Here is a 27,416-nt window from a genome sequence, read left to right on the forward strand (position 1 = left end):
CTCTTCTTGAAGAGTGGTGTGATGTTGGACATCTTCCATTCACTTGTGATTTTGCCTTGTTCTAAGGAGATCTGGAGGAGCAATGTCCTGGCTGGTGCTATCTGATGTGATGCTACCTTTACAAGTTTGGATGAGACCTCATCAGGGCCGGTTGCTTTGTGAGGGTTCAGATGATGAAGGAGTTTTTCTACCCAACCCTGGTGTACTGTGATGCTTGGGACTGTATGGTATGGACTTGGTCCCATGTTGGGTAGTGAATTGCTGATTCAGGATATCTGCATTCACCTTGGCATCACTGTACGCAATTCCATTCCGTGTTAGTGGCGCCACTCCACAAGTATCTGTACGCTTGCTTTTAATAAAACTCCACAGGCGTTTTGGTTTATGATCCTCATCCATTATGATGTTGTTGATGATTCGTTATACCGAGCTATTACACTGCACATGTTCAGCTTCACTATGACTACGGTTTTTTATGCGACTAGTTGGCGATTGATATTTAAGTAAATGCTTTGACAACAAACATGGCGATAAAATGTTGAAACAGTTGATCAAATAACAATGAGAGAAATGAAAAACACAAACGAAATCAGTATACTTAAGTCCGTGTACATCAGCGATGTACACTTAAGTCTGTGTGTACAGCAGACAAGGTCTGCTCGCTACATTTCGTATGACCATCAGTGGTCAACGTCAATCATTTGACCGAAGGCAATGAGATCTCGCTCTATTTTTCTTTGAGAAGAAATTTCCTGTTTGTTGTCTTAAGGCGCGGCCGTTCTTAACTACTTGTCGTGCAGGATAAGCGAGTTGACTGCAGAATTCCGTCAAATCTTCGTTAACGAAGATATGCTTGAATTGTTCATTTTTCCTGAAGTTTTTAGCAGATTTCAGAAACAAAACATTCTGATCAACAAACTGAGACGCATGATGATTTAGCGGGGTCTGGATTGGCCAAAGCCGGGTTTCCTCACACGATGGGACCTTTCGACGTCGTTTGGGCCCAGGTTGACCCCACATGCAGCAGCAACTTGTAGCACGGTATAAGTAGTAATCTCGCGCTCTTTTTCAGGGAAGCCGGGCAATCGAACTAGGGACCGCCGACCATTTTGTTCGACGTCAACAGTTTAGAGTTTAAGTCTCTCGTTCTCACATTCAAGCGATTGCACGCGGGCAGCCAAAGGGGCAATTTGTTTCTGGACCACGTCGGTAATGTCTTCTAGCAGTAGGTTCCTGACAGCTTTGGCTATGCGGTCTATATTCGATTCAGATATACCCATGGCCCACGGCTGTATGAATTGCTGATGCCAATGCGTTCATCATCAGTTGCTGAGCATGAATCGGGTTAGAGAGAGGGGTCGAACTGGCAAAGTATTGCTGGCTGTTGGCGCAAGGTGCCGTTATAGGAGGATCTGATGACATGATCGGTAAAGGAGATGAGGAGGAACTAGTGTCACTTGTACACCGTAGATCTGATGATTTAGATCGTTTAATGACTCTTGTTATAGATGGAGATGGAGTCGTGGTATTGGATAACAATGTATATAGCCCGTATATGCAGTTTTACGCATGAGTGATCACAGCTTCACAAAGTTCTTTCCATTTATATTAAATGCGCACATAACCGCATTTTAGCTTTATCATTGTACATTGTGTAATATCCAGTCCTTATTTGTCTGTCCTCCACGATCCATCAAGGAAGAATTTATCACATTTTCATCAGAGGTGAGCGAAGGCCGTCCACCTTGTATCAGGGGAGATCACTCTTCTAAGGGTGCTAACACTGATATTTGGTAGTTGCATTGAGTCCAACTTGAGTAGAAATTGGAATATCAAGCCTTGAATGTTGTGTGAGTACATGATATAAATATTGTATGGTATATTTATTTATGAAATAATCGTTGTGAGGAATGATATGCATCAATGAACGTAAGAAATGAAGTTTTGTCAAAGAGAGATATGTAAACAGTGGAACAGTGTAGGTTCGTGTCGCCAACCTCGGATGTGTCTAACAGATGGTACGACCATCAGATTCCCACCAGTGTACATTGTCATATCTCTAGCGTGTATGACAAGTCAGATAGCTAGCTAACAAAATACACAAACATAATTAAGGTCAATATTGCATAATATCAGCTGGAATAATTCATTGTAAATAAAAAGCAAACAGCTTTTCAAATGAATTTATGCGTTGATTGAAACGTGTTTCCTATTGTGTGGCGGAAACACTTAGGATAATATGAACTATGGCAGATATTGATCTGATCACTAAACCATGAGACGCGCGGGGGCGTTCCAATCATGGCGTAGGATTCATGTCAATAACATGGTCAGTAACAGAAGAATTTTTGCACTTCAGATTGTTACCCGTCTGCGGTATAAAACTTTAAATGTTTTTACATTTTGACACGATAACTTTAATAGTACCCAGAAATATCAAACATCAATGTAATCTTAACCAAAAAAGTGATATACGCTCGATTGTTCAGAAGAGATATTTTTAACGTTACTGGTACGTGGTACGTTTAAAATACCAACAGTCCGGTTCTAGAGTCGCTTGATAGAAAATATACAGTTTTACTAGATAAATTGTGCTAATTTTGTGTAATAATACAACATAAATGTACAATAGCATACGAGTTGGCCTTTGAAAATGAAAGCATGCACGGATTGCTCCTTAAACTCTTATTGACATAACACATTGAAAACGCAACAGGAGCACACTTAATTTATGGACGTTTTTCTGCAGACAAATGTTACCAACAAAATTGTATTGGGTTTCGGTTCTCTATTGTGAACGTAAACTTTAGGTTTGTTGTCGCGAAAAGCAACAAGAAATAGAGAAAATAGTCATTTTGGATTACTTTTTCTCAAAAATCGAAATAAATATCATCTAAAATAGGTCTTATAAAAATAATAGGAGAAAAAGAGCTACTGCTTCAATATAAGACATTTCAAATTCCTCTCGACTAATCGTTATACGATTATTTAAGACTTATTCAAATACTGTTGAAAATAAAATAATTATTAATTTAAAAAAAAAAACCAGAAAATGTCCACAACACAATTGAATAGGTAATATTCAAAGTTCTTTTTGAAGTTATGGACATTTCAAGGTTTTACCATGTAGGGTTTAAAAATAATCCGAATGATTTGCATATCAACATCAGCCTTCGGATGAGTGTTTTGATACAAGGATTCAAAAGAAACAACGAATGGTACGCTGATACCAATCCCAATTGCCTAAACCATTTTGACAGCCGTTTATTTGAATTTTAAAAGAAAATTTATCGATATGCTCTAGATTTTCGGCATAGTCCTTTCAACATTTGATACATCTTTACCTATTTTTTTTTTTTTAGAGTTGAATGATAATGCGTTCAAGATTTGTTATCTGAACATGATTCCGATATCTACCTTAGGATTTGCGCATCAAAAACGGCCTTGAGGTTTAGAAATTTTGCGAAATGGGTTTCGTACTTATCTAACATCATCCTGATGTCACTTTCATTATTTTTGTTACAATTCATTCGGAGTTTGAAAGGCACTTTTTATGGTACTCTAGAGTTTTCGGTATAGTCTATTCAACATTTGATACATTTCAAATAAAACATTATCTTAACAAAATTGTGATATGCTTGTATTAAAACACAGCAGTCAGATATAGTAATAGGTTCTTACTTCAGTGTTCCAGCTGGAAGTATGGATTCGTTATAAACCGTCTCTATGGCCAGAGCTAGCGCACCAAGGGATGTAGATGCATTCACTTGCAGGGTGGAATGTGGTGATGACCTGGGAGCCATCCATATCACTGTCAGCGCATGTGCGGAAACCGTAAGAAAAATCAGAAATAGAGAGGCACTAATGAGTTTGTGCATCCTCATCTTTAGTAAAGAACAACATGTGCTTTAAGCAATGTATATGCTTGTTTGGGAAAATGTTAAAAACATTATATTGACTTTCCTGCTGTATGGGACATCAGTGTTAGTCAGCTCGCTGATTTCGTCAAGTAGACTATTACAAACTCCTCAAATACAGGATAGATTATAGTATCAGTGGAGTGTATACTTGATAAACACTACTCAGTGCATTACTTATACACATATGAGACAACGTGCACAGATGATAACAAACAGAAACCACTGTGGGACTGTGTTTTAAATGAGCGTATTCGACTTTTGTCTGGTCCAGCCCAATCCAGTTATGCGTGGTTTGATTGAAGATATTTGTTGTTGTTTCTCGCACTCGGGCTTGTCTGTCAGCTACTGCTTTTGTGAAATAATATGTTCTTGTTTTGTTGCATTAAAATGAAACCTTCCCGTATTTGAGTAGGTACTGGCACCAATCGTCCATCACGTTATACAGTCAAACCTTGACACCACGCCCTTACACTTGGTGAATTTCAATATAGTGCCAATCATTTCATTTGCCTTTCCTTTTTCATTTCACCAAACCATTTATAGTGCCAAACTGTCAGTGTCCAAATGGTCGTTACATAATGGCGTTTTATTGTAATTATTCCTCAGCGTTCACTAAAACTTCTAACACAATACATTGCTATCCATCGTCCACTGTCCAGTAGAATTTCAAACACTGCTAGATCACGTGTAGAAACTAGATATCACTGCACAGGGAATCCTACTACATCAGACAGCACACCTTAGACACGTACTAATTAGTAAACGCCAATAGTATCTTCCCAATGGGTAACAAGCGCGATCGAATATATTATATCTTACGGTGTCTTAAATATGTGTAACCGCTAACCCAGCGTGCACCTGCTCCTCAACAGTTCATGTGTATTTGATGATTGATAAAATGACGATACATTTCTTTTACATAAACAACATCTTTGTTTACCAGCAATCAGTCCATCGAAAGATTAAGATATATTTAAACCGCATCACGAATCCAACACGTTTAAGTCACATAGTTATGATATCTGCCAGCACGATGAATCCCTATTAGTTAGAGTTCGGGTCATTACATGCATTCATATGCCAAGCACACATAAATTGATGACGTCATTGATTGATGAGCCTGTCAAATAGCGCGAGATATAACAAATCCGAACGTTCTTTAAACATTAGATATCAAAGCTCCAGCAATTGGCCGTATTATCACAAGGGGTAGATGATTTATGTCAACAGTTACTGGAGTGCTGATCAAACCGAGTCAACGACCACCCTGATTGTATTTTAAACACTCGGCTCGTGCAGTACCTCTAGTCGTGTGGTGGTGGTTAGAGTATGTCTGTATCTGTGCGTTCGTCTAGTAGGAAGTTTGTCTCTATCAAGTATGTTAGAGAGGCGAATATTGAGGATTATCTCTTAAATTTCAATTGTACATTGTCAACAGAGTTCATCTATATAACACTGACATCTCTGACAAAGCGATATATTACTATTATTTGCAACAATCATGGAGAACAATATCACACTTCGGGTGGTTCACATTCAAAAACGAACTACCAGAGGATGTTGTGTGTGAACTGTTCTAGAAACACCCCACTGGGATAATAAAAGCTTGTTGATGATAACAAGGCAGAAATATGATAGGTATGAACATCGTTTGCTGTCATTACATTTTCGTATGTATCATATCTTTAGTAATTATTTTGTATCCGATTTTTTCATTTATGTAAGGTTCCAGTGAAGAGGATTTGTATCTGGTGTCAAAAACATATCATAACATGTTATGTAGGAACATTAATATGTACAGGATGTTGAAGAATGTCTCATTATTTTAGATATGTGCATTAAGTATCAATGTGGTGAAAAATGCGTCTTTTACTTAAATTAAAACTTATGTTAAATACACTTGGTATGGCTACTTCAGGAACATATCAATGTCATTTCGATGTTTGGTAGCCCGCGTTAAAACACCGAAATTAATGTATTTCTTTGACTTTCACTGCACTCATCAATATATATATACATGTACAGTAGTTACCAACTTATAGGATCATCCTCTTTATTGGCAACGAAAAAATGAATAAACACAACATATAATTGAAAACGTTTTTTTTTTATTGAAAACCCATCAACAGATTTTATTTACCAATTTGTGAAAACAAGAATACACAACAAAGCTTATCCAAATACAATTATATCTAATTTCTCTTTCAAGGTTTCAGTAATAACACATAGAAAAGATCCTCTATTGTCACACAGACATACGTGGCGTACGGCTACTTCACGTTTAGCTTGAATTCTTTGTCTCCTTTTATTTCGTGTTGTTATTCTTATCCGGGAATCTACAATAAGTTTAACCCTATCGTACAACACTGCTAGGTGTCTGTCTAGGTTTATATCGCTATATTTCCATCAAACGACGTGGTCTTCCCATCAGTTCTCCGTATCTGTTTATTTATTGTTGCTAATGGAGACAGACCCTTCCTGTTATGCTAATTACGAACATAGCATGTGAGATCGTCATATCTCGATGTCTGTGCAGGTGTACTCTTTAGGATATTTTTTGCTGTAAGCTTAAATTCGTGGTTTTTGCGAACATACAAAGTATTTTACGAATATTTACAAACACGTATATTTCGCGCTAGCCTTCTGATTTACCGCAATATTTTATAAAAGCGAAATACTAATAGTCTTAATGAGATTGAACCGCAAAAGTTAATCAACATATTCACGTAATACATATATATATTTCATAACTGACATAATCAGTATGAACAGGACTTTTAATTCGAATTGGTTATCAAAGGAGTTGTAAGAAACAAAATCATAGACGTATACGTATATACTGAGAAATGGCACCTTGTACATACTACCAGAGTCGGTATTCCCCCAGTGTGAATTACTGCGAACATTAAAGTGCAAGATTGAATAGGAGGTGTAATCTAAGGTTTCTGTGAACATAAAAATATACCTATAAAAGCTTGGCTTACAGTAAGTTACTGAAATATGACAATTTATGTCAAGATGTAATCATGATTGTTTTCGAGTTGTCCCGAATATCTCTCAAAATATTATCACCACTTAAATAGGCACGTTTACAGCACTACTGCTAAACTTATACAGATGTATCCATTATAACACCTTAAGATTAAATTTGATTTACAAACACTTCCATAATTGAAATAATTAAACAGAGAACAACAGAGGTCATGGTATTTTAATTGATTAGCAATATTTTACAACTTACAATATTAATACTTTTTGCAATTAAATTGCAAAAGGTCCGTTCATGTGAGTCGTGTATATCAAGGAAATGGTGTCCCATACCCCATATAGTGTGAGGCTCTTAACTAACAGTTCTTATGTACGAAACTTCTGTAATTTCCTACCTCATAACCTAATTGGATTAAGAAATGGTTCGCATTTGATTTAAAAGGGGTTTTTCTTAATCTTATTCATGAGTAAGACAGCCTTTTTAACCTTTCAGGCATAAAAGTGGAATCATTTGGTAGTGCAAATCGTCCATCAATAAAGCCCTTAAAATTCGTTTGTTTTAGTCTTTTATAACCTGCATGTATAACCTACCGTTATAGAAGAAGAATCTCGAGAAAGTTTATGCATTTTGACATAACAAATCCAGTTTATTTGGCAATAACACCTAGATTGTTAAAATTCGGTCTTAAACAAAGGTAAGAAATATTCTACATTGTATTAACACAATACTCTACGAATCCGCAACCAATTTTGAATGAAAAATTACATCAGTTAGAAAAAGGCAAAGTAGTATATAACAATATTTTATTCTTATATTCATGAAACCGTTACGATGCTTTCTTACTGTGAACACTTACTTATCAGTGTAAGAATATCTTCGCGCACAACACCTACGCTTGAACTGCTTCACTATATAGAATATATACCCAGGCTTTGATAATTTGCTGAAAAATTGCATCACTAGCCTTCCACAAGTTTCAATTCGACACTTCTATCACAGTCCTCCAACACTTTTACAGTTCCATTTAAGGGGGGTTATGATATAATTTAACACATCGAAATACTAAATGGCATCACCTCATACGACGCGTCAGTATCAAACCCAATCTCCCGAAAGCTGTTTTTCTCCTTTTCTATTTATTAACACGTTTCATCAACTTTTTTATAATTAATTTATTTTAGGTTGGTAACACGATTGGAAATACACAGAAGGAGGTAAATTATCGAAATAACGGAGTGTTTGTATATTCCTCCAGGACCAACACTATGTGTTCCATTGGGGCACAGTTTTTTTACTGAAATATGCTGATATATAATTTCTGAGTAACACTGAACCTTTCTGACCCGACATATTTTTGTTGGGGGTCTGAACGGATGGAAGGACGGATGCTAACGACACAGAATACGAACGACACCCAAAAATACTAACACCTTTAGTTAAAACATCCATGCGTTCAAGAAATCAGTACTAAAACATCATTAACTTGTATCCATACACCTGTTTTATAATAAGTAAGATACTTACAACAGTCAACAGGTAAGTTCGTGTCTGTTTAAAGTCAGACTTGAGTTGTAGTCCTGTGTTAATTGACTAGAATACCTACGTACGTGCAGTATATTTCATAACAGTATTATTTACAAACTGTTAAGGGATTTCAATTGAAATCGAAGCGGTTGAAGTGACATAAAATTATAGTGTATTCCTATAATTCATAGAACGTTAGAGATACATGTATGATACATATATTTATAAAGTATTGGTCTTTGAAATCAATTCAAAATCAGATCTTTATGAACAGTCAGCATTTCTTCATTTCAATCTGAATTATCTCTAACTTAAACCATTATATTTAAAAAATATATATACCTTGCTTATTGATGGGAAATATTTCGCATGCAATTGTGCATGTTTTGCTATCATAAATGTCAACCTAAAACATATCTGGAATTAGAAAAAAATGAATGAAACAATTTGTATTATAAATTTTATTTGCATGCCAAAATTATTTTTTTATTTACTTCAGTCCTGATTCCATATCTGTACCATTATAAGTAAGGTTTATTTTACATGTGTATCGTTTCAAGAGACATGTTATGCCGCCGTTAAATTGTTAATAGAAATCCCCAAACTTTTAATAATTACACCACTGTGACGTATCAACATACATTTTTACAACAAAGACAACAGTCAAATTAAGAGGTTAGTATCGTAAAAACTCCATGAATGGAACAAAAAACACCAAAAATGAAATAAAGTAGGTACTTATAACTACTGTATGTAAAATACAGTTATTGCTGGAAAATTAATATCTATGTTTAAAAGTTTCTAATCACAGTCAATTTGCTTCATTCACCAATGTTAACAAGTCTTACACCGAGTACCAATATATCTAAATATCTCCAATTCTATTTACAAGTAGTTGTTAGGGAGGAAGTGTGTTCACGTCTGTCATGGTAGAGAGATACCAAACACATAATTGAGTCTCGTCAAACACTTGTTCAGCCATCTTCCTTCAGGATTATCCTCGGTCAACTACCTGAACAACACATTGTATGTCCTTTCAGTAGGCTGAACATAGTCTGTAGGATAGCATTCTTTTTTAGTGAATAATATGAAGAATGTTTTATGGGATATATCATTTTAGATTTAGGATATAAAACAGATAAATGTTCAGAAAACGCTGGTTATTCTCAGCCAAAACAGTTCTCAATAAAGATTTTTAAGCAAATCTTCTTTCCAGTTCAATATTATTTTGAATTGCATTTGATTGTTAATCTGATTCTCTGTCTACCGACACAGACGTGAAACAACATCCTTGTCACTCTATATATGATGATGCCATTCGGAACAACTCGCCCGATCCTGTACTTCATTTTGGACATGTGCTTTGAAAAAGTGATTTTCAAAAATAAGTAGTATTAATGTTACACCAACTATAAATTCTGCATATTTCCCGCTGTATTTATCAGGTAGCAGTTCAGACTAGATTTTTTTCCTTTTTCTCCATGTTCATGTCTGTTCGATATGTATTTTTTTAATGGGACGTTTTCATATATTTACTCTAACGTCACTGTCATTGACAAAATGAAAACCTGGACATTTTAACTTTGTTTGTATTGTATTAAAGCATATCTTTGAATATTGTACCCTTAATGAAATACTATAGCTTTACGTCGAATTTCTCTAATTTTGACAAAAATCGAGGTGTTCTATCATTCACTAATTTGAGAAGAATACTAGCTGAACATCTCTGTCGTACATCTTCTTCTTCGGTACAATGAAACAATGAATCTTAAACAGTTTAAAACTAAAATTCATCTTTTTTCAACACCGAGAAAATAACCTCAAGTAAGGGAATTAATGAACGCTTGTTGTAACGATTCTCAGGTAACGTTTTTTAATTCCATAAAGGAAACTTGCTGATTGTTTGAGCCAGATCTAAATCCTAAATTATCATTAGCCAATGGTGACTAAAAACAAAATCTGAACTGCGGAATGTCTAAAATGTTCTTTTTCAACAAAGCATTGTTTTTTTCTTACAACTTTTTGCAATACAAGACTAATAATATACTGTATACAGGATCAGACGCGCGATGTTCCAAAGGACGATAAATGCAGTTGTTCCGAGATTTATCTAACCTTGGCTGTGAGTTGTACGACTCAGCATTCAAGGGAAGAGTCTCGTTCGGACACCAGACCGACATATTTACCAAAGTACGAAACTACATAACACACAATAAAAGCTATGTACATGCCTTGAATAAATCTCACATATCACACCAGGAATACAATGTCAACCCTCGTTAATCCAGCTATCACTTAACTGGTTGTACCACTATCCAGCATACACGAATTTGTTTGTTTCACTTTCCAGCCATCACAAGTAGGAATGTACCACTATTAAACATTCCTTAATCCGTTTGTACCACTATTCAGCCATTACACATTCCAGTTGCACCATTTTTCAGTCAGATTATATTAAGCTGGCGAACATTTTCTCGTTTTCCGTTCATTGCTATCCTAAGCATTCTTCCTACATCCAGCCATGTTATAAGTAGTTAAGCACGAGACCCTATTGTATAACTTAAAATACTGTTGGCATTAGGATATTCTCTTTCTACGTGAATTGTTATATTTCAACTATCAATGACGTTGACTACGGAATATTTTCACAAGTGCAAACACTACTGAATGATTTGTAACTGTACATCACACGAGTTAAGACTATAAGTTGTCTTTTATAAAGAACAAATCACTTATAATGGATGAACACTTGACAAATAATGTCATCAATTGTGCATCACATAGTGTTGCGCCAAGCATGACGTCACACTGAAATCATAGCGTTAATTTATAATCAATTTTTTACCAACAGTTATTCGAATGATTTGAATATTATGTTACTTTCACCTAAATTCCTGATGTATTAACATATTCAACAGCTATATTAAGATAACCGTGGTCGATTACTGCCATGGATAATCCGGCTCAAAAATGAATTACCAAACTCGTATTAGCAAAACCATACTTCACTTCTCGTCACTGAGAATGAACGCAGCTTTTTGTATCAGTTGGCAAACGTTCTAGAGAGCGTACCGAAAACAAATGCATACCATTTGTTTCGCTTGTAATATACGACTCTTAATTAAGTTTATTGTTTCGTTTTTCAGCATTGCAGTCGTAAAAAGGAAAAAACTATCTTGCTTTTATTTGGAATCATGCCCTATTTTTGGCGAACAAAATTAATCTTTCCCCTACACGAATTTCCGAACATGATGCTTATGTATTGTTTAGCGTATATGATACTCACTCGTCTCTTCCTCTTTCTTCTCGTACTCCTCTTCCTCCCTCCATTATCACTCTCCTCTCGTGTGACAATGTATACATGGTGGTGCGCGTATATTACAGAGACAGCAAAGGATATTTACAAATGAAACATTACAATATATGCATATAATACATTAAGAAGGGAGTTCACCTTGCATATTAAAATGTCAAACGCATTATCCAACAGGTAATCAAAAAATAGTTTGATAATAAAACTGTGTGATATTGTAGATTTTTATCTTTGGGAAAACAACAATCAGAGCGAAGTATTTAAACACGATTACTGATACTGACAACTGTTTGCATCGCTTGTTGACTGAAGGTGCATATGGCTCCCAGCTAAATACATGGTATATCTGATACAGCGCAGTCATGACATACAACATTTAATTACTGATATTGTACATGAAGAAAAGACTTTAAGAAATATTAAGACAATTGAAATATCTTTTCTTATATTACAAATTTTGAAAGACCTCGATTGCATTTACTAAATACAATAAAAATTTCAAATACGCATTAGCTCATCTCAGTAGATATGCTGAATAATACACATTGGATTTAATTATATATTACAACATAATCAAACAAATTTGTAGTCATCAAATAATTAGAATAGTATATTTCCATTTAAATAAGTTACACTATGAACAGAAATGTACTCGTCCTTTTTTACATGAATTGATTTACAAAATAAACCAAAAAGGCATTATGTTGACTAATGCATTCCATGTTAGAAGAGTTTGAAGACCGATGTACTATGTTTGCTGATATCAGCAGGAGCACGGACCAGACAGGACGTACACAGTAAAACAAAAGGCACGCCGCCCAACAGGTATACTCTACGCACTAATTTAAACGTGGTAACAATAACATTAGTATTTCTGATATAAACAATGAATAAACTTAACTCCATACAAACTAAAAATCTGTATTTCGACCCCTTTGTTATTCTATGAATATGATTTATTTTGATATATCATGAAATATTATAAAAAGTCCCCGAAAACTCCATGTTCTAACAATGATCTATCATCAGTCAACAGCTATTTTGATCTGCCGGTGGTTAGGTGTTGGTTTTTCATTGCGTAACACATATTACTGTCGCTTTCTCTGAATGCTATGCACTGAATCTATATACAATAAGTGATGCTGCTAGAAACGTACAATAATATGACAGGATTGCTAATAAGATATGTTGCCAGGTAACAATAAAGTGTTGCTAGGTAACAGCAAATTAAGAGTTGTTGGATGACGTCTTTTTAAAGCGTTGCCAAGATATAGTTCCACCTAACGTTATCGCTAGGTGTTGCTCTCCGCTACGCTAAGCGTTTTGGTGCTGCTGATCTAGGTCGTTGCCATTCTCTTCGATACTCCCGTTGGTTTCGTTGTGTTTGGAGTGTCCATTGAGGAACCGCAGTCCAGGGAAATCCAAGGAGGGCAGAGAATGCCTGGGAGACGATCGGGTAGATGAACAACCTTCGTCTAATTCCGTGATCAGAGAAAGTGTCGAACTGTCGATTTTAACTTTACACTTTTTCTTGCCGATCGTGGCTGCAACATGGTAAATGGATATGCTATATTGTATTATCGAGGTTTTTCCATTGGAAAAGAAGAATATGTATATTCAACACAAGTTGGCGATATCAATGTGAACATGTTGGATACAGTATCTGTTTGTATTTTGTTTTGTTGCCCGATCACTGTTATAAGATGTTCTGGTAATAAAAACCAAAAACAACCACGAATACTAGTACATGTATTACTCTACTATCACATATGATATTTGCTCTGGTATATATATATTTGATGGATTACTAAAATAGTAGTATTTTGGTGTAGGAGCACGTAGAACAAATCATGTTGAATTCAGAACTTATTCATTAAGGAGATATATGTAATATCTATATTTGCGTTTGCATCCACAGCTTTTTTTAAATTGCTTAGCTTGTTTAAATTAAGAATGATTATGCGTTTTTGCACTGCTTCTATGAATAACTAATTAAACACTCGTTGTGTTTTTCAATAAGGGTACCTATGTAATTATGTTTAGATGTGTTGTCAGTCCCTAAGACAGTTGGAGTCAAATAGACACGATGACCCCAGATATTACTGGCCACTTATTGACCATTTATAGCGATATCTTACTGAAATGTCAAAACCTAAATAAGTAAGCATGTCATATAATCCTAGCAGGCACATTATTGCGAAAATAGGTTTATCGGAGAGAGAAAAAGAAAAACTATCTGTAAATAGAAGAGTAGATCAAGTATGATCGCTTTTGTATCCTCAACAATATTACACAGAAGCAAACCGCCCATTCCGAAATGTGGTCAAATATCATTCACCTCTTACGATCGTCCAATAAAAAGCAGCATGCCTATTATTTTATAACTGCCCTGATATTGGAAGATCTGCTATTTATCAGAGTTATCTTTCCTAGTTCACCTATCTATCAAATGTGAATGATTTTATAATCTTCTGTTTTCTCGATGTATTTTCACAGGAGAGTAATTTCCAAGTTAATTCAAGTTGTGATTTATTTAATCTTTCACGAGTATTAATTTCCTAATTAATTGCTATATTTATTAACACATTGTCTTCGCAATCGCGAAATGAAATATGCACGACTAAAAGTTACAGACATAGCTCACAGAAAAGATACAAAGACTTGAACTATGCATGTAAAGCACTGCAGCATAACATACCACGTCCTTGTGCCAAGGAAATGATACGATTAAAGACAAGGCAGTTAAGACAGTTAAAGAAGAATAAAAAACAATTCAATCAAATATATTCATACAATTTTACACAGAATAAACAGTCCTATGGGGTTGTAAAATATAATAATCGTGAAATGAAAGAAGGGAAAACTGAATAATAGTAAAGAAATGTTGTTTTATATTAATTACATTTATATTGTTTTTTGATTTTACTTACGTTGATATTTTTGCTCTGCCTTGAGACAATGATCGATCTTCCATTCGTCTAGACCTTCTGCTAGGCACAGACGCTTTAACGCGTTGCATTGATACTGCAATATAAAACAAAGGGATTTAAAAAATTAAATAAAGATGGTGTTAATCTTCAAACAGGTTCTGGTCTTAATGAAATCAAAACAAAAACAAAGGCAAAATCTAAGCGTTTGAAAGACTGAAGAGGATTCACTGGATCTGTTGTTTAAGCAGGTTTAATATTGCACTAAACGCATATTGATAATCCGAAATTAAACCGGTATTGTGAAAACATTATCCATCGTACGACCAAATATACATCCTTTTTTATGTTTTTTTATTTTTATTTCTAAAGTCTTCATCTAATCTCCAGTTTATACATATAAGGGCCAAGCTATTCAAATCCATATTTACTTAACAAAATCTTAACTAAACATCCAATATCTTTTCAAACAGATAGAAATTCAGAAATTATTTTCTTGAGGTATTTAAAAAGATTATCTAAAGATGAAAAAAAAAAAAATCTTTGTAAATATCAATATACTGTACTTTGTACCCCTGCACGTTGTGCCGAGAAACTTAGCCATGTACAAACGGATGTGTCAAAAACAGAATAAAGAGAAGTAGTATAACCTGCACTTCAGCCCCGTAGTAATTGTTTACACAGACGCATTAGACATGCAGCAATCACTGTGTTTTTTAACCAATCTATCAACATGTTGGAGCTGTTTGTTTTCTGTATGTGATCCTAGAGCATAATTCATAACGATGAGAATATCAGCTGTCGACAGGAAACATTTACAAACAGCAGCAACCAGGGTTTCCGGTATCTGCATTCAGGGTTAAAAGAACAGATATTTTAAACTCTGTCTTTCAAATCTGTCCATCAGCATCATTAATTGATATTTTCTTGACTAAATAAAGACTATTGAAAGTATATATATACCTTTAAACCTCGTTTTGAATATGACGATGTTTTTGTCTATATTATTTATTTATTTTATAGAATTTGAAAGGATTGTCCATAATGTTATTTGATAAATGTTTTATTCAAACATTTGACTTACTGGGACATTATTGCAACGTACAATATTGTACTCACAACCAGACTGGTTTTCTATTATAACCATATGACATCACTAAACCAAATTACAACTAACTAAAACTAACTAAAATAGTTGATAGTGGAGAAAAATGCGTAAATCATCTATTTTGACTTTAAGTGATCTTGTACAAATTCGCAGTAAGCATCAGTATCAAATCAAAATATCACACATACAATTATTTATAAATAAAGTACGACACACAGAGAGAAACGTTAAAGAAGGTAAATCCGCAAAATTAAGCTTGCGCGAAATATAAGTAATCCGCAGTTTAACTCCCTAGAATTCATGACAACATTGGCTCTCTTCCTCTTACAGTTAACTAAGAACGCAAACACCATGAAATTACGTTAATTAAGCTTCAATGAGTTAGCAACGGAGTTGTGGAGTCTGAAGCCTTACGTAAAAGACAGCGAGGTCAAATATGAAAAACAAAAGCTTTAATTTCAAGGTCAGAACAAATATCACCCTCCCTTAATGTGATGTAATGTAAGCTATGATTGTAGCAATAAGCATGATGATTACACAGGCCAAACTTTGAAAGGAACGGTGCAGACGTTTTGAATTAGATTGTTTGGTGTTTTGCATTCTCGTAATATCTATGATCATTTGAGGACATTTGATGATGATGCCATTTAAATGCCCGTCCTTACCACCACCCAAATCAATATGAAGGTAACGTAGAGAGAAGTAAGAACAAATGTTAAAGACTTTAGTGTGTCTCGGTCAGAGGACAGAAAGCAAACGTTCCCCTCTTGGGTGAACCCAAATGCTAAAAGCGAAATGATTCCCAAATGTTGCAATTAGTGAATTAGATATTTCTTATATTATATATTGTTGTTACATAGCTTTACCGATTCATTTGATGACGTCACCGAATATAACATCACTATTAAAACTGCTTTGTATCATCCGTTTGAAGTGTCTTTCAAACAAGATTAAAGTGTTTTAGACTGTTTGTTAAGAATCTATTTGCTCTAAATTACTTCCTCGTTCGTAAGGAATTTTATAAACATGTATATGTATGTACATCACGCTAATTGTATACACTAGTAATACCTTTAGAAAGGATGAAAACGGAAACTTTTAATTACTAACGCATTAGGCTAAGTTAGGCTAAGAAAACCACTTACCTTAAATATTTGCATTCTGACTTCCGCCTCCCTGAGATTATGCTGGATCTTCTTCTTACGACTATAGACAAGCTTTAACCGGAAGTGTTCATGGTCCTTCACAGCCACAACCAGACCTGTCGATCAAAGAGTACTAACTCAGTGTTTAACCAAACATAAACAAAATCTCTTATGGAATTTTGCGAACGTCATGGTACAAGTAGCAATGACAGCATACAGCATACAATGTAACAACGTGGACGCAAGACCATCAAAGAGGGTCGTCTAACACTGTCAACCATATATTTGGTCCTTTGTGACCAACAGTCCTTTCCTGGATTTGCCGGATGCCCTGAATGAAATATCTAACCGTTCTGGGAGACCTGATATCGCCTCCTGTATTGTCCTTACCTCAAGATGTCCTTCCTTTTGGTTTGGGTTCACTTTATCTGCCAAAACGGATTTGCATAGGAATCAAATCAGTACCTGCACACTTCGTACTTCTGTGCCAGTTTAACAAAGTGTTTAGTAGCGATACATTTGTACTCTGTCACTCACAGGTTAAGTTTCTCCATAACTTTGCATCATTTCATTTCATAACCTTTATCAGTGCAAGCTAGAAACATCAGTTGCAAGTGTACGGGTAATTTATTGTACATCTGAAGACATAACTAAGATACTTACTTCAGAAGGCACAGACCACTTTTCGCAGAAGGCATAACACACTTACTGTCGAACACAGAATAGATAGAAGAATTACATCACTTAGTACAGAAGACGGACAACACTACAAAAGACACCAGATACGTAAATTTACTATGGAAGGCATAACGCACTTATTATAGACGTCGTAGAACGCTGTAGTAGACAAAGACTTACTGTTGACTACCCGGATGACCCTCCAAGGGAGCAGAAAGGCCAGTATGAAAACAAAGTCCCTGGTATCATACATTGGAAGGTACACCATCAGACAGGTGTCAACAATAAAGGACGTAATCACAATGAACGCATCGAATACCTGCAAACGACAAGTGTATTTATATTCTTTGTTTGTAAGGCAACAAAGCATAACAGAGGTTCACGTGCATGTTAAATTTGTTTTCCTCTCCTTTTTACCAAGGAAAGTTTAAAATGAATATTTACATGAATATTCTTTGCATGTAACTAAACTCCTTAGTCATCCATTTCGATTAATTGGTTGAGCATAGTGTCATTGAACTTCAAGACACAAGATGTCGAATATCATTATAATGTTGCACAAATAAATGTACACAATCTCTTTACAGCTGTTCTAATGACACAACTTCTTCAATATATCTTTGCCGATGTTAACTACGGTTTATATGTGTTTTTACACGCACAAGTAAGTGGTACGATTACCAGTGTATTTCCTAATCACAGGACTGTGAATGTCTTACTTTAACATCAAGCAATAGCAGGGAGTCTTGACTACCAATTACATATCAAATATTACAAATGTATTATTGCACTGCTATGATAAAGTTTTAAGTTTTAAAATATCTACCGGTTTATATAGAGAAGCTTTACAATCAGTATGTACGAGCAGTTGGATCTTTTGAATAAAACAAAACAAAACGAACGTGGTTTTTAAACACCCCAATTCCGTCCACATCCATGTAAAGGTTTAACTGTATCTTGAACTTAAAATATCGTTAATTATCTTTATCACGTCGAAGATAGGTACATACAATCAAACGAAGAAATAATTTTAGTCCAATCATTCTAAACTTAAACAAACGGTAGCATTTTTTCCCTTTGATAATTAATATATTAAATATCATATTTCACAGATGATGTTATTCAGGCAATTCATGTAAGTTGGAGTTACAATAACAAATTTTCAATTGTTTCAAAATGATCAATTGGAATGTGAATATCACCGCGACTACAGGAAAAAATACGTTGAGGGATGAGGCAGCTTACAGAGTGATATCAGGGACAATAACAGTTTAATGATATCCTCTAAAAATTGTTATATTGTTCAAAAGATATGCTTTCAGAAAAATCACGATATCTGTTGCACTTACCTCGAGACGTCGATGAAAAAATATACAACCTGCACATAGTGCCTTGAGTATGGTCTGAAATGATGCAGAACAATTGCAATAAATGCGTATTCAACTCTCCATCGAATATATCTCATATAACAGTGAACGTCACATTGATATATAAAAAAAACAGCAAAGCAAATAGATTAACAAGTCTTAAAATTACAACAAAACTTTTATTATATTGTGTTTTATTATAAAGTCAGCAACATTCACAATGTTATGACACAAGACAGCTTTAAATGTTCTGTATATAAGGAACGTCGCTGATTGACTGTTGATGACGTGAGTCGAGATGCTGGCCCCTAATTGGTCAAAGTTATCTGAGGAGTTGCGTTCCTTGGCTCATTAGACAGTTAACAGCAGATCCAATTCGATATGTAGAACCCGCCAACTTTCATCCCCATTTATATTTAATCAGTACACAAATTTCCAGGCTTCCAGTATTTTGACATTGCGTTTTTTGTCAACCCCACTTAAGCAAGCTCATGTAATTGGTTATAGTATTGTAGTTGCTACCATGCTTGGTATATTTGTAACTACTTTGAAACTATTTGTTTTTCCAAGTAAATACACGTTTTTGTTAGAAGCAACGTGGTGGTTTTATCAGTAAAAAAATTACAAATGTCACTCTTTGGCTGGCCTTTTTACATTCTCATTTTTTGTTGGAGCTCTTGTTGTTATGAGTACAGAGGCATAAATGACCTTAATATGATGAAATAGTATATAGCAATCCTGACTGTAACAGCTAACCGTGAGGTTTACTCTTATCTTCTCGTGAGTATTAAACAAAGGGCACAAGGATACCATGAACGCCTTCACCAACTTGTCAGAAATTGAGGCAATCGATTTAAGAAAGAGGAACAAAACAAAACTGAAAAGCTGAAATACAGTTTAACTGACTGCCAGAAACAGACAAAAACATTTAGAAAGAGACATGATTAAAGGACTTATGACAAACGAAAAATAATAAAAGTACAAACCTCTAATAATATAATCCCTAATATAGATATACTAGCAAAATGAAATGCATGTGCTATGTCTTCCTGTATGCTTTGTCCTTTAGAATGGTGATGTTCATTGACGGCAGCGTCATCCACTATAAAGTGATTGTCAGAAGTCTGTGCCGCGTGTTCCGTCGTCTTTGTTAAAGTCCTACGGTAACGATTCGTTATGTTGTTTACATTGAGGTTTTCCTCCTCAGTGTGAGCTAAATTATACTCTGATATGTTCCACTGGATAGATGCTGCCATAAGCATATCAAACACTTCCGGAAACTGCTTCCCAATCAAATAGTGCTGATGCTGACTCCTCATGTTCTTTAAAAACGTAGTCGTGCTCTCGGTTAATTTTTCATTCTCTTCAAGAGTTACTGAAAATAAACCGTAAAGCCACGATTAAAATCCATATAAAAAGTATTGTTCTTCAATACCATAATACCAAAGCATACATTTTTAATTGTAACATCGGTATTTGCATCCATTGTGACGTCACAATGAACATAATAACAATTTGCATCAAAAGGCAAAACTTATGACGTTTTATTTTTATTTTTGACAGCCTCAATATGTACAAAATGGTCATTGCACATGTACGTTTGTTAAAAAATATGTCATTTCCGTCACATCTTCAACTAATCTCACTGAAGCCCGTGTCCTATAAATCATTTTTAATGGTGGACGTGGTCGAGTTCCTCTTTATGTGGGGCTATATATCATCTCCATAAGTAGGCCAGTTGCTTTTAGGTATCTCTTTTTAATTGAATGCTGCCCTACATTTAGCAATTCTGAATGGATTTTGTCTATAATTTATTTCATACGGATTCACCAAAATGAGTAAAAGGATTAATTTAACTGAGAGATGAAGGTCATCGTATTATATTTTCCTCAACGGCTATCTAGTACGATGGTATGACCTCCTGATACTAATTTAGATTAAACCTCAGTATACCGGCAAAACTTTACTTTTCCGTAGAATTTATTCTTTACAGTAGGTGTCAGCATCAGAAGTGGTTACACATATAAAATGAGTGTGAATTAATAAAATAACATTTTGAAAAACATCCTTTGATCATATTTGTTTGAACAATTGCATCTCACCTCTTTCATTGTAGTATCTTATGACCTATGTAGATTGATATTTCATTTCGTCGGTAACGGTTAAATCGTTGTATTTTCTTTCTTTTTTATATTTTTTCTATAAATAATATCTTTAATATTGTGTAAATTTAGAGTTAACTCGTAAGAGGTACTTTATCGATGAATGTCTGTGTAGGATTCCTAAGCTATTCACTCCTTTGACCTTGTGTAGATTTAAAGTTATCTCCCCTAGTTATTTGTCTGGGTCGCTTTCCTTCTTAGATACCTGTATACATGACTTTGGCTTAGTGTAAATATAAGGATGTTTTTCGTTTTAGGATACCAATATAATTCATACCTTTGACCTTATGTAGATCAAGCGTTAGCTCCCCTAGTACAAGAGCACAGTCCGTTATACACAACACGACGACAGTCAGGAGCATGTACTTGCTCTTAAAGAATTGGTAGCCCTTTCTTCTCCACCTGCAACATCAATGGTGTGCGTTAATGAGATGATACGATAATAAGTATTACCTCAGGATTTGTTGGCATACATTAATGAGTATCACTGATGCTAGGTTGAACATGAGAGGAAAGTTACAGTAACAGTCTCCTCATTGTTCTTTGTTACACAACATAACAACAAAATATGGGTAATGTCAACGCGAACATTTCTATACCGCAAAATAGTTCTCCCTAAAGATATGAAACAAGAAAACGTCCAAACTCCCTTTTATAACATTTCACAAGTCAACGTTAATGTGTAGCATGGCTTCACCTATGCATATATATATGCACTGTACTGATAAATCGCAAGGTTTAAGGTAATAAAGAATGAATGACCTCATTGATGAATATCTCACTGGATAAAAAAAATCATTTTCTAGCAAATGTTGACGAGACATTAATGTTCCACACTCTCATTAAATATGATATTATTAGTAGGATCAACTATTTCTCATAAATCAATATTTCAATAAGAAACATGTACCAGTTTCATGTTTGTTGAATCATTAATTTAATAGATAAGGGGGGGGGGGCATTTTTATCTTTATCAAAAGACTTTATCCACTTATTGCCCTGGTGTGGGGTAGACCTGAAGAGTTGTTTCCCCGAGATAAATCATGATTCATCGAGGTGGAACAACTATTCAGGTCTCCCTCACACCAGGGCGATATAAGTGTTTTATTATTTCGAAACTCCATCTGTGGAGTCTGTGTACATTAGGCAATGTAACGAGCCCCTGTATGGTCACTCTTGTGACTGACCTGTTCGCCCTTATTTCATTAGGTCTGGTAGCATATATATACTCAAAATACCTATCACCGTCAGTGTTGTGATTTTACATCAAATTAAACAACAATAATAGCCCTTCAAGATCTTCAGCTGAGCTGTTCGGAGAGGGGGAGGGAATCTCTCGTTCGCAGCCATTTTCGATGTTTATGGTGTCGTCCGGAACACATCGGGCGTTAGAGAGTCTCACAAAGAGAGACAAATCGTCTGGTAAAATGTGAGGGGTTCCGAGAGGAATACTCGACAAGGAAAATGAAGACTCGATATTTTAAAATCATGTCATGTGATGTGTTTAAACCAATCAGATACGCTGTAAAATCGATGAGGAATAATAATATATATTCCTGTTCAGCAACTAGCCTATTTCCTTAATAAGCTAATTGCTGAACAGATTAGCATATCACAGTAGATGCTACTGTGAATATTGCCAATGTCAGCTTTGTATGGCATTCTAGGCGAGGACATGGCGTGGGGCATCCATCAAAGCAATAGCACTTTACGAACCGGCCCAATTATTTTGATTTCACATTTTTTGTTAGATTGTGAACACGTCAAATTCAGAGCTCGCCTCATAGAAAATCACATCTCTTATAATATCGAATTTGAAAACAATTCTTTTTGTCGACTGTCAGTTATTTCTGGGACCAGAAAAAATAATGGCAAAATATCATCAAAAAATATTTTATGATGAAATTAACATTAGAATGAGATACTAGTTGTTTATGGAAAACGGTTTCAAATCTATAGATTTTTAAATTCCATTGGTTTTTCTTGGGATGCCTTTACGAGATAACCAATTAAGGTAAGATTCGCAAAACCTGATCGTCTACTTCGTTCAAATCTTAAAATGGAGAACCAAATTAATTGGGACAGATGTGTGCGCGTATTTGCGCTTCTTCGATTAATTCATACAAAGATACTATGCGAGCATACCATAGGACACATCAGCATTAGGCAGACCAAAATGGTTACAAACGGAAGCTAGACGTTCCACATGTCTGTTTTCACAAGTAGTCATCCCTTACCTGGACATGATGTGCCACAACAAGCAAGATACTCATTAAAATGTATGCCCATATAAGTAGTATATACCGTCAGGCAGCAATGCCATGTACATGTAAGCAAGAACTAGGATCAACATAATAATCTACAAAACCGTGTTGCTTTTATTCCGTATCATGCAGTGTTCATACAAGTTAGGGGAAACGTGAGTACAGGGAACAAAAATATAAAGAAATGACACGTTCCTGACTCATTTTCCGTATGCAAGACGTGGGGAGGGAATACGTCTACAATAATCTCTCCTCTTTTTCACTTAGAACATCCTTCTTTCTCATACAATGAGCTTGACCTAAGAATGAGAAATGTTCACCCTGATTTCTCCTCTACGACACTCTGCACATTCTTGTTTCCCATACACCGAGCTGGAACTATGGAGGAGAGAATCGTAACCTTATCCTCTACATCTCTTTACAAGCTCTTGTCCTACGACCATTGTACAGGACCTTGGGAGGGGTAAAACATTGCCCTAATACCTTCTCAGCATCATTTTTCATGTTCATATCTATCACACGTTGCACCTTGCTTATACCAGGGGAGATGAAATGTGTATATACAGGGTGCCCGATTTTGGCTAGAAGATAATCGACTTTCTCCAGATACGACCTCAGTTATGAGATTAGGTCTATTGCTCGTAGCTTTTACCTTAAGTTTTATAATTAAAGCAAACTTTTTATAAACTCTATGCATCCTGCTAACACTTTAAAAGTGATTAGAACGTCCTTCATGTTCTATAAATACTTGATTAAGTCTGCAGTTTTAAAGTTATACGATGCTTGATCATTTTCCAAACTGAAATGGTGTTGAAATTGACAATGTTTGTTCCACAATTGACGTTCTGTAATCGAAGTAAGCGTAATAGGTTATGATTAGAGACGCCGACTTTGTAGAAAAATTAGTATTTGCTACAGAGCATTGCATACTCCGACATCAAGACAATGGTGGTCAGCACAGTACCGTTACATGTACCGAGACTCGTAACGTGACGACTGAAACTTCACGATAGTTAACTTTCTCCCTCTGTTGTAACATTCCAGCCTGTCCCTGCTTATTGAGTTAACATATCGTAGTTGAATCGCTTTTCCAGCGCCTGGTCTTAGTTTGAAGTATCCAGGTTCTTCTTCACAATTAAACCACAACTGTTTTCAATCGTTTTCTCTCCACGTTGTAAGTTCGACCACAAAACTTATTAATGTGTTGATTTTTATTAATAACATCAATTGTGACGTCAGACATTAAAACATATTCATAACGGTATGACAGTATGACGTCAAAGTTCATGTTATAAGTATTGGGTAATGATGACGACATTGCACACTTGATTATCGTCAGAGAATTTGCTTTGCGAATATTTTCATAATTGCGTATTTTACTAATATATACCGTTCCCTGTGGTTCGTTATATATATATTTACTGTAAAAAACATATTCATTGTATCTAAAGGGGTTCATTATATCACAAACATGTGTTACTAAGAAGAACTTATTCATTGTGTCGTTTAAGTTTCAATACAAATGTATAAACCGTAGCTACTACAATTAGTGTTTTTTTTATAAACGTGTTTTTCTTTAAAACAAAACCCCACAATAACTCGTTCTCCTGAAGTTTATAATAATTAGTAACAAGATTAAATGAAGAGATTTAATCCATTGTGTTGTCATGGGTTCCATAAAGATGTGGTTGGCTGAATAGAACAAATACGAGTATGTTGTGTCCTTTGAGGCTCAATATCAACGGGTTTTTAATACAAAAACTCATGTACAGTTGCTCATATTGTCAAGTTTTATTTCTAATTTTGCAAATTTTGCGAATGTGTTAAAATTCACGAAATTAAAACCCTCGTGAAGTTCGTCGGGCTGTTCGATGCTAGTTGTAACAAACACTCGAAACTCTTTGCGAGGTGTTCCGAAAAGCATTTACAGAAATTATAATTCGAGAAATAAAACACGTATGATTAAGTTCCGGAAACAAAATCGCGAAATTTAACAACAATAAATTATACAGTAATTCAGTATAGCTTTGTCTTTTTATCGACATCCTATTCTGAAAAGAAAATTGTGAGATATAAATCCGGAAAGTTATTGTTTATCCCCGCCTCAGCTGTCATCGGAATTCATCGTGTGGTATGTTGATTTAAACTCGGTTATCCAGCGATAGCAACCAAAACAAAATACGGTAAAGTAATATGTAGTGAGACTATAGAGTCTGTGCTGTGTAACTTGACGGTTCTGGAATCAACGAGGTCGTTCCAAAAGTAAATATTGTACCTACATGCAATGATGTATTACATGGCAGTAATTCTGTAAGACACATGGAAACCTTGGATGAGAATTGGAAGTAGAGTAGGGAACAAATGTAGGGAGGAGGGGTGAATACATGGGAGGTAATAATAACAAAATCTATTAATTAGCATAAACAAAATGGCGGAGCAAACCCGAACGCACGATTCGCGTCCATTGACTAATATTATCCTATATTTGCAGAACAATCCTATTTAAATCCAACGAAATTGACAAAAGAACCCACATCGATCACTAAGCATTAGACATGTATGATATAAAATGAATAAACGTAACATTTCATTTCAGTTAACTCTAAAAAAAACTACTACGATGTGATAAAAAGAATATCAATCAGTTTATGTTAGAGGTACTTTCACAGCAAGCAACCGTGCACCTGTGTCACAATTCTCATACAAATTTATACAACGTCAGCTCTTTTACATCACACGCACGTCACATGATTTTATATCACCTGTAAAAACACCATATACAGTAGCACGAGACATTTAAATGAAGAGTGGCACTATATGTTCGTGTTACCTGCATATATAACAAATCGGTAAAATTATATACGCTAGTGTTTTTTAGTAATTCATAGTAAAACTAAACAGATTCCAAATCGATTGTGTTCGAGGCAAACCTTCAAAACGTCTTTTTCGTTGTAGTTAGACTATATTAACACGAGATCGTTATGAGAGGCAGGTCAAAAGGTCAAAGTGACACCGAACCATTGCGTTCATTATCTAAATAAATGAATTTATAGTGGGTTGCAGCGCAAAGGTGCATAAACATGTAAACGTACCTAACGAAGAAAAACTGCGCAGAATGAAACGCAAATGTATATCCTTTCGAATCAGTAAAAAAGGTCATATTCGCGAAATTCATGTTAATGTAAAAAAAAGTATGCGTTAATACGATACCGAGGCTCAAGCCGGAACAACACTGCACACCGTTTTTATCTTACGTGATAGATAGTCCGATATTTTGTTGATAAAACAATGTACATTGTACATGTACAAGACGTCATATACGTCGGCGCTTTCAATGAATCTGCATATTAGTCCGGTTCTAATGTTCAAATACTTTTTATTCCAACTTGCACTCTAAATTTTATAAAATACATTTGCAGAACAGCATAAATCTATATCTGTGTTTCTTTTAATACTTCATATTTTACAAGTAAGAGCATCATTGAAAAAATGTATAATTGGGAAAGAGTGAGAAAGAGGCAGAACGGCTAGATAAACGATTTCAAGTATGTTTTGGAAATATGATACATTATATGAGAAAACAATATGATTTTGAGTTTGTACAAGTGATTTTTTCTCGACAATCACATGTCTAATATACGACGTGTTTCAGAATAACTATATAAATATGAAATTGTAATTGTAAGCCGCATTAAGATTAAGAAATAGTATGCAAGAAATATTGTTTTTATTACATATGTATCAAAGTTCTCCAAAAAATTACTCATACTTGATCCTGAAGTTGGTTACTAGTTCCTAGTTCCGTTTCAGATAAACGGAACTAGAGTATGGTTCCCAGTTCCGTTTATTTTAAACGGAACTACATGCATGGTCTTGTTCCCAGTTTCGTTAATCTTTTATGGAACTAGGAAGCAACTTCAGTGTCCCTGCTTATTTCATATAATATTTTACATTGCTTCCCGAAAACGATCACCGGATGCAAAGAACGGATTGATGACGAAACGTTGCCATAACAAAAA

General features: G+C 35.1%; 2 protein-coding genes across 3 annotated transcripts in view; both read right to left on the minus strand.

The window, feature by feature from the left end:
- The window catches only part of LOC110450123 (atrial natriuretic peptide receptor 1-like), a 37,305-nt gene extending 32,366 nt beyond the window's left edge, over positions 1-4,939 (minus strand). Inside the window, exon 1 of the mRNA XM_021497394.1 lies at positions 3,682-4,939. Within this exon, the coding sequence (XP_021353069.1) occupies positions 3,682-3,884 (203 nt within the window). The 5' untranslated portion in view covers positions 3,885-4,939. The remainder of the gene's footprint in view (positions 1-3,681) is intronic.
- A 3,251-nt stretch (positions 4,940-8,190) lies between these two features.
- The window catches only part of LOC110450124, a 107,904-nt gene continuing 88,678 nt past the window's right edge, over positions 8,191-27,416 (minus strand). For both annotated transcript variants that reach the window (XM_021497397.1, XM_021497396.1), the window contains 7 exons: positions 21,411-21,535; positions 19,958-20,346; positions 18,954-19,007; positions 17,785-17,923; positions 16,927-17,042; positions 14,677-14,770; positions 8,191-13,290 (listed from right to left, as the gene is read on the minus strand). In XM_021497397.1, coding sequence (XP_021353072.1) covers positions 13,061-13,290; positions 14,677-14,770; positions 16,927-17,042; positions 17,785-17,923; positions 18,954-19,007; positions 19,958-20,346; positions 21,411-21,535 — 1,147 coding nt within the window. In that variant the 3' untranslated portion in view covers positions 8,191-13,060. The remainder of the gene's footprint in view (positions 13,291-14,676; positions 14,771-16,926; positions 17,043-17,784; positions 17,924-18,953; positions 19,008-19,957; positions 20,347-21,410; positions 21,536-27,416) is intronic.

This window comes from Mizuhopecten yessoensis, unplaced genomic scaffold, assembly GCF_002113885.1.
Source record: "Mizuhopecten yessoensis strain PY_sf001 unplaced genomic scaffold, ASM211388v2 scaffold4999.3, whole genome shotgun sequence".
In the NCBI taxonomy this organism is placed as follows: domain Eukaryota; kingdom Metazoa; phylum Mollusca; class Bivalvia; order Pectinida; family Pectinidae; genus Mizuhopecten; species Mizuhopecten yessoensis.